At 54.7% G+C, this 13,596-nt stretch overlaps 2 protein-coding genes across 2 annotated transcripts; both read right to left on the bottom strand.

Moving 5' to 3' along the window:
- Positions 1-3,062: 3,062 nt before the first annotated feature.
- LOC101759756 lies at positions 3,063-4,175 on the bottom strand. Its single transcript, XM_004969518.4, has one exon. The coding sequence runs from the start codon at positions 3,926-3,928 to the stop codon at positions 3,311-3,313; it is 618 nt and encodes a 205-aa protein (XP_004969575.1). The 5' UTR covers positions 3,929-4,175; the 3' UTR covers positions 3,063-3,310.
- A 7,545-nt stretch (positions 4,176-11,720) lies between these two features.
- Positions 11,721-13,347, bottom strand: LOC101759351 (gallate 1-beta-glucosyltransferase). Its single transcript, XM_004969517.2, has one exon. The coding sequence runs from the start codon at positions 13,260-13,262 to the stop codon at positions 11,868-11,870; it is 1,395 nt and encodes a 464-aa protein (XP_004969574.1). The 5' UTR covers positions 13,263-13,347; the 3' UTR covers positions 11,721-11,867.
- Between the last annotated feature and the right edge of the window lie 249 nt (positions 13,348-13,596).

Raw genomic sequence — 13,596 nt, 5'->3', positions numbered from 1 at the left:
GCCATCGAACTTGTTATCTCTTTCTCTAACTTGAGATTGGTAGGCTTCTACAGCAACTCTGTCGGTTAGTCCTGCGCCTACCCTCTTCCCCTCCGATCCTCCCGCCGGCTCCTCAGGGTCCAGGTCGGGCTCGTGATGTAGCGGCCTGTTATCCTTCCACCGTTGGAAGCGGGCAGTGATTGTTGCTCTGTGAAGCTAGCCTCATGCCGTTCCTGCCACTTCAGGTCCAGTGAAGGCCGAGCTTTCGCTTGGGCCACACATGCCACTACCAACTTGGAACGGGCAGGGTCAGCAAGGGCACATCATAGACCCAAACTCAGAGTCCACACTAAACATCCACACCACCTTAATGGCCCCACTTGGGTTACAAGCCCACGCAACCAAACTCGGTGAGGATGGCTCACAAGGACGAACATTTAAGCCGGTGCGGCGCTGCTTCGGATGGCGAGGTGTACTAATCTAAGGAATAGGAAAATTTCACGTGGGTCCCACACCGCACCCACCCCTATCCTTATCCTTTCTCATATCTCTCCCGTCCGATCCGATCCTTATCCTCTTTGTCTCATCTCTCTCTCTATCTCTCAAACTCTCTATCTCTCCTCTCCCCTCTTTCTCTAGAGAAGGCGGCGCACGACCGCCCCAGTGGCGGCCTGGGGGCGCGGGGTGCCGGTGGCGGCTGAGGGTCGCAAGGCTGCGGCGAGGAGCCTCCCGGCCGCGGATGCGACGGCCTGGCCACGAGCGCCCGGCTGTGCCGCACGGCGCAGCTGCTGCCGCCAAGCGGGCCGCCCGCACCGCCCGCACACCAGGTGGCTCGAGTGTGGCCGGGGTCGGGGCGGCGCGGGCAGCCGGGGACGAGGCCAGGCAGCGCGGCCGGGGCCAAGGAGGCGGCTCTGGCACGGTCGAGGCGGCTCGGGCGCGGCCGACCGTGGTGGGTGGGAAGAGGCGGACGGCGCGTGGAGAGGCGGACTCGAGCACGGATGGGTGAAAGGGGAGATAGGGAAAGAAAGCTGGACCCACCTCTCAATACGTTAATTGTACCTATTATTAAATATCAGGCCCACCTCTCATTGATAGAAGTTGGACCAAACAAAAAAAAGTGAGTAGAAGCGTTACTCATAAGATATGTGACTTTTGGTCTTTTGCACGCTGTTGCTTATCTATATTTTTTTCCATGATGATGTAAGTAGGACCGGACAAAATGCTTGTGGCTCGTCAGCTCGCTCGGCTCGGCTCGGTCCAATTTCCTAATTTCCTAACGAGCCGAGCAGAACTTTTTGCTCGTTACTATAACGAGCGAGTTCGAGCCGGCTCGCGAGCTTAACGAGGCGCGCACCAGCAAGCTAGCAGATTGATTGTAGCCCGTGGAAACCCAAAACTACGGCCCAATAGGCCCAACAATTCGTCCGACTGAACCCTACACAACTGCATGTCGTCAATCTCTCACCGAGTAGAGCAGCGTCCCCCGCGTTGCGCCGCCACAGACCTGCAGCGGCGGGCGCGCCGGCGCCGCCGTGCCCTCGCTGCCCTTCTCGGCTTCTCCCTACCACTACCGATCTGATCCGTCCCCTTCTGGCCTCCCCCACTGCCCTCCCTCCCGGCGCTTCGGTGCTCCGAGCGACGCGACACCACAGATGGTGAGGAGCGCGAGCGGCCCCCAGAATCAAGGAGCAGCGCACACGCACGGCGGCAGCAAAGAGGACCCTGCTGTCCTCGTCGATGGAACTGAGCAGCGACCCACAAATTGTTCCCCCCCCCCCCCCCCCCCCCTACATCCTGATGTACAAGTACATTGTTTTTTCTCAGTTACGTATTAGTGATTTTTTCTTCAAATTGGATCGCTGCTCCTTCTCAATTTCGATTCTTTTTTCTTCTTCACCACTTCATCATGCAGTTTTGGCTTGTATTCAATCTCTGTGTCCACCAAGCTGCTGCGCTGCTGTTCTCAGTTCTGTTAGCTCGCGAGCTTAACGAGCTAACGAGCTGGACCGAGCTCGGCTGAGCCGAGCTCGCTCGTTATCCAGCCCTAGATGTAAGGTATTTTCGACGTATTGTCGGTAAAAAGACGAGAGCGCCAACCAAAGCCACGCAAGAGCACTTTCATCGTACTATTTTTCCGAGAGCGGCAAGCCATTGCATAAAAGAAAAGAAAATACTCAGCACTAGCACAGAGCTCTTGACTGACGATCCTTGAAACGCGGCCAAAAGCGTCCTCGTCTAATATCCGTCGCTCCCTGCAAATGTCAATCAGTCCATATCTCTTGAAAAGTCCATCGCGTTCACCATAATTTACCGGAAGTTGGCAATTGGCATAGGCCCATAGCTCTCTCGGAGGAACATGGTTCCTAGATACGCTCTAGATACTCTAGATACGGGTGCTCGTATTTTTTAAAATTTATTATAGAAAAGTAAAATAGGCGTTATCATTTTAGTGGGAGATGATTTAAACATTAACAATAAGCCATGCTATTTGTTGATTTAATCTCTCAAAGTTGCTCATATAGATAGAGTTTATATCATGTGCATATGAGGATTTTGCCAAAAAGAAAAAAAACACTCAAATTATATGAATATTGTAGAAAATGTAACACTAGTCTTATGGGAACTTTCCTTTACGCTCGACCACTCTGCTCCGTCTACGCAACCATTTCTACAGTTTTCTTGTGCTTGTTAATTTGTTGTTTTCTTTTGCATTCTTGTGAAAAATCTTGTGTGTTGCTAATACTGCATTCCAAGAGGTACCAGCAACACACTCACCTTTGTCGATATACACGCACATCCTATTCATTTGGGCAGTTTTGAGATTATGAAATCACCATTGACATATCTTGAAATCGACGTTCATGTCGTTTTTATAATTCTGATTCTAAAGGGTGGGGAAAAGATTGCTCACAAAGATGAACACGATGTATTTTCAAAGTAAGATACTAATATATACGTTGATTATGGTAATGTGTCCTAATTTTAAGTCAGGCACAATAATTAATCTTCACCAATTCCGTTCTGTATACCTGGAAAATGGCGAAATCGTGAACATGCTTAAGAAATGACATCTACTACAATACTGAATGAATTGTAAATATATTGGTCTGGTAACTGAACTGCTCAAGTTTCCCTCATTTCTATCGATCACTCTTCAAAACCATTTCGATCCAACTCATGTTTCTCTTTCCTCTCTCCAAAAAAAAGTACTGGTATTTTACACAAGGTGAATAGGGGAGAAGTGAAAAAGGAAAAAAAACAAAAAGAAGCTATGAGCCTACGAGAGACAGCCTTTCCCATCTTGGTTGGCCTTGACCATTATTGACCTGCATCAGCATCTCGCTGCCGCGTAGCTCTCCTCCTGAATCGTCTCCAGCGTCGGCCGCCTCGACCGGCGCCCGCCGCCGCTGAGCCGCTGCTTGAGCTCCTCGATCTCCGCCGCAGCCTCCGCGTCGTCCACGGCCATCTCCTCCAGCCTCGGGGCCCTCGTTTTGGGCGCGTCCGTCTCCAGAAGCGACGCGGCGGCGGCGGCGGCGACCTCCAGCACCTCGGGCGGCGCGACGACGGCTGCCACCTTGGCCGTGGCGGCGGGCGACGACGCCGGCCTCATCCTCCTCCTCGCCGCCCGCGCCTTCTCCCCGCTGGCGACCACCGCGGCCGCCAGGCGCGCCACGTCCGCGGGCGCCACGGGGGCGCCCAGGCGCTTCATGGGGAGCGCGGCGTAGAGCGCCCCGCGCACGAGGGCCTCGTCCGCCGGGAGCGCCTCGATCCGCCGCCCGGGCCGCAACGCGCGCGCGTCCGCCAGGAAGTGGCCCGGCGCCTCGAGCATGAGCTCCGCCGCCGTGGCCGGGAGCGGCACCTGCCGCACCCGCCCGTCGGGGAGCACGACCCGGGCGCCCCGCCCGGTCCCGGCCGCCGTCGCCAGCGTGCACGACGCGAAGTTGCCCATGAAGCCTCGGGTTACCTCGGTCTGCCCCGCGCGAGGATGAGGAGCTGAGGAGTGTGTGCGTGCGCGCCGGGGCCCGGCTGGTGTTGTGTTGCTTGGAAGAACGCGTGTGATGGACGTGAGGAGGGACGGGAGGTGACGGCGGGGGTGATGGCGGCGGGTTTGGTGCTGGTGACTTGGGCTGGGTGCGTGCGAGAGGGACAACAGAAAGATGAGTCGAGTCGAGTGATGAGTGACGATGGTGGCCCGGTGCCCCCCGGTGGGTGGTGGGTTCAGGTCGCTGTCGAGGTGGAATTGCGCGTGGGACCGACGGACCACGGGTGCCCGCGGGGAGTCCGGGTCGGTTGGGCTGGTCGCTTTGGGGTCGGAATCGGGTACCAATGGCTGCTTGCTGCCCTGCCGCCGGTGGCGCGACGATGCAGCGGACTTCGGGAGGGCATGGTGTGTTCAGAACTGTTCCTTTCCCTTTTTGAGTTTTCGTGTCCGCCAGCCGGGCTGAGCACCTGAAAGCTGAATGAAAGCCTGGATGGAAGCTGCTATCATTAGGTACCTGCCAGCAGTCACGCAAACGATAGCGCACACAATCGTGAAACGAGAGTACATCTTCATCACAATCGTAGCATAGTTCCCCGGAGCTTGAAGAAGTATGGTAAATGGCTAAATGCTTGGAGACGTTTCTATTTACTTCCCCGGAGCCTGCAGGCGGAGAGTACATCTTCACCACGATCGTAGCATAGCTCTAGCATCGTTTGTCGATCAGATCCGGACCCGGTGTTTTCCAATGGAAACATCTGGTGTTTTGCGTATCTGATTTGGCTTCAGGGTGTTAAAAGTTTAACACCCATCACATCGGATATTTGGATGCTAATTAGAAGTATTAAATATAGACTAATTATAAAACTAATTGCATAGATGGAGGGTAATTCGTGAGACGAATCTATTAAGCCTAATTAGTCCATGATTTGACAATGTGATGCTACAGTAACTATTTGCTAATGATGAATTAATTATATTTAATAGATCCGTCTCGTAAATTAGCACAGGGTTCTGCAATTAGTTTCATAATTAACTTATATTTAATTCTCCTAATTAGCATCCCAACATCCGACGTGACTTTTAACACCTCATATCTAACCACCCGTAGGAACTCGCCGTACGCGTTAGACTTAGGGCGAACGCGTTGGACCCGGGGGTCGCTTCCACCACGATCCGGTCAGTCAGCTTTTTTTTTTTTATACTTGTCAGTCAGCTTTGAGTAAGCAGCACGCACGAGCAGGCCATCCATCTCGTCGTCTTCCCGACCTTCACTGCCGTAGACCGTAGTACTTGCCGGGACTCATTCTTCCCCAGTTCCCCTCGTATTCCAAGCAGAGCAGCCACAGTGCACGCAAGAACGGAAAGGACACCTTTTGGGATCCGACAGTAAACTAGTGTTTGGGATCCGACGGAAAGCACGCACGAGCAGTTCTGTTTTCATGCTTATTACTATACTAATCCACTAGTTGGCACATAAATTAATACCATTATCGCATGTGTTATATTTTGGAGTGTACTGCGTTATAACAGAAAATACGATATAATTAAGGGGTTTACATAAAAAGCTTAATGAATATTTGGACATTGGTCGTCGAGGGAAGCCAGCACGAGGAAACAGAGGATCAGGAGGACCAGAAAGGGCCCAGTCTCTGGGCGACCTGGCCTATTTTTGGGCCCGGTCGGCCTCCTGTTTCTTCAACGTGATGTCCACGACATCTCTAGGGTTTTTCCATCGACCATTAACCTAGAGCCGCCATCTATTGGAGACTATAAATACCTCCTCATGGATTACTTGAAGAAGAGTTGGAGGGAGAGGAGGAAACAACACGAAAACACCATCCACCGCCGCCTCAAGGAGGAAAAATGGAGAGAAGATTGGATCAGCAAGAAACCACGTGAAGCGGAGCACCAGAGGAAGGGAAAACCTCCCAAGCCGATTGGCTTGGAGGTGCCCAGGCCGATCGGCCTGGGGCTTTCCTGCCCCCGTTCTTCATCATCTTCAGCCCAATTGATCTACAGCACAATCTTTACTCAGAATTCTATCAACATGTGTAAGATTATGGGTAAAGTTTCTATTTATCCTTGGGATTGTATGGAGATCTTGATTTGTAAACACTAAACTTCATGTTTAAGATCTATTTTTTATCAATCATATCTTGATGACGCACCTTCATGTAATGGCTGGCCGGTGCTACTTTGGGTTGCTTATTTGTTTACCCAGAACGATCATCATGTCATGTCTTATTGTCCAATAGTTGAGTATTCTCGTGTAGTGACAACGTGCGAGAGAGAAAGTGTCCGGCATGGTTCACATCAACTCATGATAATACTTAGATCGAGTCCTTTCATGCTTGGCGATTGCATTTACAAGTGATTCTAAATCCCTGGACAAGCATTTTATCTATCTTGTTCACATTCATACTCTCTATCTGGTTTAATCTAGATCTCTTAGTTCTTTTGTTAGATCAATATTATCATATACAAAGAACCTTCGGCTACATAGATTAGTGCTTAATTAAGCGTGCAAATCCATTTGTTCCATGGATTGATAAACCTTGGGGATTACTCTAAGTGACAAGCTACAACTGATCCATGCGCTTGCGGTTCACAAATTGGCATGCTAACTGCCATCAACATCGTGCGCTGTAGCCACCGGGTGCGTACTGACGCTGCGATGAGGTGTCGTGGTGGCACAACCGAGGGGGGTCTACGAAGGACACAAGGAGGCACCGCGGCGACGCCGCCCCTAGGAGGCTTCCATGGCTGCGGTCCTGGGAGCGTCGGGCTATGTACGTGCAGTGCCTACGGATGTCATAGCTCCGGGCGAAAGCCTTTGACGGCGATCTCACTGATGGCGATGGCGGCGGCGCCATAGGGTGTCGTTCTCCTCATTAGGGGCGTCATTTTGGAGCTCCATCCCTGCTGCACAGGTGTGGCGGAACCACTTCGGATTAGCTTGATTAGACAGGGTTAAGCCGCCTAATATGCGACACTCATGCGTTTAAGTCAAGTTAACACGAAGTGCCGTCGGATTTCATCCGATTCAACCACTTGAACAGGATCGAGTTTAGCAGACTCACACGAAGGTGAGTGGTTCCAGAGAATACAACGAGTCCACTGAGTTAACCGATTTAACCTTTTAGTTCGGCCATAAAATCAACATCAGAGTTTTTACAAGATTCAAGGAAAACCACAAAAGTAAAACCACTAGCGGAAGCAATCGTCGGGGTCGGACATCCCTGGTGAGGCCAACCGGGACATCACTGGTTCCTTTCCTCGCCGTCCGAGGAAGGATCCCACTCGACCGTCCAGCCTGGCGGAAGCTGGGGCGGCCAAGCGCCAGCAAGAGAGGGGTCGGGAGCAGCAACTTCACCTGAAAAACAGGAGCCACAACAAGGCTGAGCTACTAAGCTCAACAAGACTTAACCGATAGGAGCCAAACTACTCCTTCTCCTAGACATGCAGGACTTTTTGGCTGAGGGGTTTGTTTGCCAAAAGCACTAAGTAACCCTATTTTCAAGTTTTAGCCCCGGTTCTAGGTTCATTTACCAGTCTAGGTTTTGCAACCTATTCTAAGCATACATAGGATCAAACAAGATGTATAGGTATATCAACAAACATGACATCATCAGATTCCTCATTTACTCAGGGTGACATAGCGATCAAGCAATCTCAGACTGTGAGAGGCAGACGAATCGATTCGAGTTTTTTAACCATGCATGGTGAACCTAGCCTCACGACATCCGCGCACCCGGAGATCGCTTCCTGTGTCGGCCTTCCCCATCAATCCCCTAACCCGTGTCGGGCCCATTTCCTTTGGTGTAAGGTTCCACAGACCCGGCCTCTGCCGTCCTGTGACCACGCTTACCACCACGTGCGACAACCAGCAGGGGAAACTCCGTTCCAAGAACAATGGGGCGACCGCTCACATCTAGGTTCAATCCGGTACTAGGCTTCCTCATCCCATACTAAGTATGAGGCTAGTACTTTCAAACACTTGATCACGAACACCACGACTGTCGGGCCTTAACAAGATTTCATAGACAGACGGGGCGACCATCCATCCACCAAAGAGTTACCAAACCCTGCCCCGCCCATCGTCCTTATAGTAGTAACAGAAGGTAGACATCCAACTCCTACAACTCGCGAGTGACAGGAGATCACTCGACTTTTACCGTCTCCTAGTTAAGCAAGGCGACTACTCGGTCCAACAGCTAGTGCTCAGATCATGGGGATCACTAAGTCATGCATCTAGGGTTTCACACAACTCCTATACGTAAATGCACAAGCATGTTACAGAAGGCATGCGCAAGTCTGGTAAAACATGCAAGGTTTTCATGCAACCGGGGCTTGCCTTCAAGCAAAGAGAAAGGAAACTGCTCGACGTCGGGGGCGACTTCGGCTTCAGCGGATAGGAACTCAGCTACAGCTCCTTCTTCTAGCGCCAGGTGTAGCTCGTAGAAGCCGTCGGTGAGGTGCAGCTCTACACGAATGCAATGCAAAAGTTAGCATAGACAGTTATTTCAACAGCAACACTGGCTCGCCTGAGCCTAGAAACTCGCGACAAAGAGCAGGAGGGTAGGGAGGTTCAAGAGAGTTGATAAAGATCGAAAGGCAAGGGTCGGAAAGGAACTTATGCTCTGATCCTTGAACTAGAGGATGTGGTATACTAGGGGTCCTCAGACGCAAGCGCTGAAGGGTTCCTAAGTTTTACACATACACCCTCGGGTTGAAGAAAAGATCATAGTCGAGCCCTCGGGCGAGGTAGATAAGGGTCGGCGGAACAGATGGGGTCGGGTGAGACGGAACCGGGGTCGGGCGGATAGGAGGGGTCGGGCGAACCGGACTGGGGTCGGCAACTTACCTTCTTCCTGAAAGGAAAGCTTGGGGTCGGGAAGAAGCAGGCTTGGGCGGAGGGACTCGAAGCTTGGAACAACGACTAAGACCGGGAAAGCTACGGCGGCGGCGGCGCTTCTTGCTGATCACAAGAAAGCTTTTACGCAGCACGGAGGAGCAAGCTGCTAGGTGACTTGGAGAAAACTGAGAGAGAATCTGAGAGCAGAGCTCCTCAGGACTTGGTGTGCGGTGCTAGGAGCTTGAGCAGAGAGCGAGAGAATGGCTGAAGGCAACAATGGCGGAGGGAGCTCCGGCGGCTGGTGCATTCCTTTTATAGCTGCGGGAACAGAGGAAAGGAAGCGACGCGGGGGAGAGAGAAGGGAAGCGGCGCGAAGGCCGGGGAGAAGCAATGGAGTGCTCTGCCGGGGCGGCGATTGAGCGAATAGGGCGGTGGTGCAGGGCTCTGGGGGTGACGCCAGCGATCATTGCGTTCTGTCGTCAGGGCGGCGTAGGAGCGGTAGACTGGTGGTTGAGATTTGGCGGAGGCGGGCGTCGCCGTGCGGAAGATTTGATAGAAGCGACCGGTTTAATGGCGCTAGAAACGAGGGCGCACAGGTGAGAAGACAGGCAGCCGCGGGCGAGCGCGGAGCAACAGATTGTCGGGTGGCTTCTGACAGGGTGGGGAAAGGAGCTGTCGCTGCCGCGGTCGGGTTGGCGATGGAGGAATCGTCGTGTAGCGGAGACCAGGCAGCGCGACTGTGGTCGAAGTGACAGAAAAGACGGGCGACGTCGGGCTCTGGGGCCGGGATCTGGCGGCGTGATGATGGGCGCGGGAGGAGAGGTTCTACAGAAAGGTTGCAGAGGGCTTCCGCTGCCATTGGGGAAGGGGGCGCGAGAACCCACTTGGTCGCTCGTCAAAGACAAAACTGAGCGGCGAGCGTCGGAGAAGACGAGCCACGCGGCAGGAAGACTCTGAAGCGGGCATGCAACTCGAGTGCGCCTGTCGCGAAGGATCTGGGAAAAAAGATCTCGCGGGTCCACCGGGCGGATAGAACGGTGTTTGAGAAAGATTTCGAAGGATCCGACGGTGAGCTGTGTTTGCCGGGGTCGGGAGAGGAGCGGACCGGAGAGGGGTCGGGTCTCCGGGGTCGGAACCGGGCGGATAGCTGAGCACTCAGGCGCGGTAAAACAAAGCAGATGACTATGATCAAGGGCTCCAATTAAGATTAGCTTGGAAGATTTAGGGGTCGGTCGTCACAACAGGGTTCTCTAGGTGAAATCCATGTCCAGATTCTGGACGAGCGAGGCGACGCTATTGGCATTGTCCCCTTCGTGGAGGCATCGTTTCTAAAGATCCAACTCAGCTTGTGGCATTGCTGGGGACACTGTTGATCATGGGAGGCTGCAGCTGGTGGCAGCGGCCCCACCACGACGGGCTTGTGGCGCGACAAGGAGGCATGGTGCAAGATGTCAAGTTTGACGGGAGTTGCTGCGCTCACGTGGAGGCGGTCGCAGTTCTGGTGGTGGCTAGGGATTGTCGCATTCTTGTCGGGTTGCTGCTTGCAGCGGACCGCGGCTGGCGTTGCTCGGTAACTGACAGTGCGGTGTGGGATTGCGTCCGAGGACGGCGCTTGCAGCAACAGTATCGTGGGATGACTAGGCTTGCAACAGATTGCGGTGGGTGGCTCAACTTTGCTAGGCTACTCCTGTTAGTGTTTTAGACCGGCAACCCGCCTAGGGGGTACTCTAGGTGGTCTTTTATGCAGTAAGGGTCGTCGAGAATCAAGGAATCAATGGTGACGCAAGGAACACGATTTAGACAGGTTCGGGCCGCTAGATCACGTAATACCCTACGTCCTGTGTGTTGGTTTGTATTTGATGAACTGGAGTTGTTATTGAGAGGGGTCCCTGCCCGCCCTTATATACACGGGAGGGCAGGGTTACAAGCCTGAATCCTAGTCGGGTACTATTACAGAGTTCTACTCGGTAAAGGCCCGAGTAGTTTTCCATAAACATACTTGACTAGTCCGAGTAGGATGTGTCCATCCTTGTTCTGATCTTGTCCGAGTACGTCCCTTAGTGGGCCGTCCAAGGCCTACTCGTGGGCCTGGGGTGTATGCCCGACAACTCCGGTGCGGTATATCGTCGGAAGACGGCGCAAGCAACTTTTTTGGTTTGCTAGCTTGGCGGCGAATGCTATATGTGCGGGTGGAGCAACGAGGTGAAATCAACCTGTGATGGTGGCTTGACTGTTTGATGGAGATCGTGGGAAGCGGGGCAACACTGCTCTCCAATCTGATGGCGACAGAAGAAACGGATCTATGTCATGGAGTACTATGTTGGACGTAGCGAGGCCCCCGTGTGCGGTGATTCATCGAGGTGATGAGAGCGAGGTGGAGTCCCACATCGGGTGTGGTGAGACTCCCGTGCGTTTGTGTTATTGTGGTGGTGACTGCGAGGCAGCTTGCGAGAGGTCCAGATCGGGTGGTATCACTCTATCAGGTGAAGTGTGGTGTTGCAGGGGTACTACGGCGAAGGGTCCTGCATAGCGGTGGCATTCTCGGTACGGTGCGGTATGTTTCTCTCGGATCCCTGTCGACGCGGGGTCACACTTGGAGGTTTCGGCGACTACATGTGCGTGGGAAAGTTGGTGGGTGCCGCGAGAAGGCTTCAGTTCAGCTGCCGTTGTTGATTGGGGTGGGCAGCCGCATTGATGTTCCAATTCAACCGGTCGGGTTTGACGGTTTTGAGTTGAGTGATTACCCACGTTAATGTCCCAATCCAATCGGATGAGTATAGTTTCCTTTTTTCTTTTCATGTTCCTGCCCCAGGTCATAGTCTTTGTCTTTTTTTCTCCTATATCAATAGAAACTCACGCTACGGTTCGTTAAAAAAATAAAAGCTGATATAGAACATCAGCAGAAGATAAAAATGCGTGCGCTGCTGAGGACTTTAACACACAGACCTTTATTGGCTTACACATACAGTATAGCGTAAATTGCATGCTTGGGTATAATATACGTACTTGCCTTACGGAACAAAGGCGAGAATAAACACGACTGCATGCGCTTCAGTTACCAGCTCCAATGGACACTACAGCGCCAACGAACTCCCGTGTGGCCCTGCACGACGACCCGCCGTCGGCCACCGCCGCGCTCGCCTTGCCCTTCCACTCCTCGGCCCTTGCCCGTATGTCCTCCCCCTCCAGTGTACCCTTCATGACCGCCTCGATGCACTGGCGCAGCGCGTCGCGCGTGGTGGGCGCCGGGAGCCGGACCCCGACGCCGCACGCGTCCACCAGGAGCGCGGCGTTGGTGCGCTGGTCGGACCACACAGGGTACGTGACGACGGGCACCCCGGCCGCGAGCGCCTCCGTGGTCGAGTTCCACCCGCAGTGCGTCAAGAAGCACCCGACGGCGCGGTGCGAGAGCACGCGCCGCTGCTCGCACCACGGCACCACCTTGCCCCTGGTGTTACTATCGCCGCTCGCGGCGGCGGCGGCCGGGAGGAGGTCGCGGCTGTCGTCGCGCACGACCCACAGGAACGGCCGCTCCGTGGACGCCAGCCCGCCCGCCACCTCCGCCATCTCGTCGCGGCTGAGGTTCACGAGGCTGCCGAACGCTACGAACACCGCCGATCGCGGTGGCTGCGCGTCGAGCCACGCCGTGCATACGTCGTGGCCGCCGCCGCCGTCCTCCGTCTCGAAGAGCGGGCCGACCGGCAAGACTGGCAGGTGCGCACGAAGCGCTTGGATGGCCGCGTGCTCGAGCTCGTCGAAGGTGTTGACGAGCACCCACGACGCCGTCTCGCGGAGGCTGGCGATGTCCGACAACATCGCCTGGCGCCAGACGAGCTCCTCCGGCGCGTGAATGAGGGCCGGGAGATCGCGGGCGGTCAGCGCGGGCAGCCCGGGGACGTCGACCGGCGCGTCCGGCCCGGCGTCCCCCGAGGGGAACGCCGCGAGCGAGTGGAAGTAGTGGTAGTAGAGTGACAGGACGGTGCAGGACTGCGTCCACAGCATGGCGCCCGGGACACCCACGGCCCCCGCGGTGCGGAGCGCCCACGGGGCGAAGGCGTTGGCCACGACGCACGTGACAGGGCGCCCGGCGTCGGCCTGGCGGCGGATGATCTCCGCGAGCGCCGCGGGGGCCACGTCGTCGAGGTGGCGCGCCACGTCGTCGGTGGCGCGGTACCGCGGGTCGTCAGGGGCCCACAGCCCCTCGCCACGCATGTGCTCGAACCGGAGCGCGCCGCGCCCGGCGCCGTCGGCGGCCGCGTCGTCCTCCTCGCCGTGCTTGAACTTGAGGCCCGCATGAGGGGCCGTGGAGAAGGTGACGAGGAGGCCCTCGGAGGCGAGGCGCCGGCCGAGGACGAGGAGCGGGTTGACGTGGCCCTGAAAAGGCGCAGAGACGAGGAGGACATGGGGCAGCGGCGGCGGCGGCGACGGCGGCTGACCTGACGACATTGGCACGCGACGGTGCTTCTGGCTCGTCTCCGAAGGGTGTTGTTGCAGAGACGAACTTGGCTTCTGCGTATGGAGCTCTGCTTTGTCCGGCTATCAGCATCAGTTTGTTACCAGCTTTGGCGACGACAGGTACATCAATACGACGCGGCAGCCGGCGTCACGTAACAGTCGGGGTGGTTGGGAGACACGTGCTAAATTTTAGCACATGTTACATCGGATGTTTGACACTAATTAGGAGTATTAAACATAGCCTAATTATAAAACTAATTGCACAACTCCTAGATTAAATCGCGAGACGAATCTATTAAGCCTAATTAGTCCATAATTGACAATG

This window comes from Setaria italica, chromosome V, assembly GCF_000263155.2.
Source record: "Setaria italica strain Yugu1 chromosome V, Setaria_italica_v2.0, whole genome shotgun sequence".
Taxonomy (NCBI): domain Eukaryota; kingdom Viridiplantae; phylum Streptophyta; class Magnoliopsida; order Poales; family Poaceae; genus Setaria; species Setaria italica.
The sequence above is the reverse complement of the archived record's forward strand: the minus strand, read 5'-3'. Positions and strand labels throughout refer to the sequence as shown.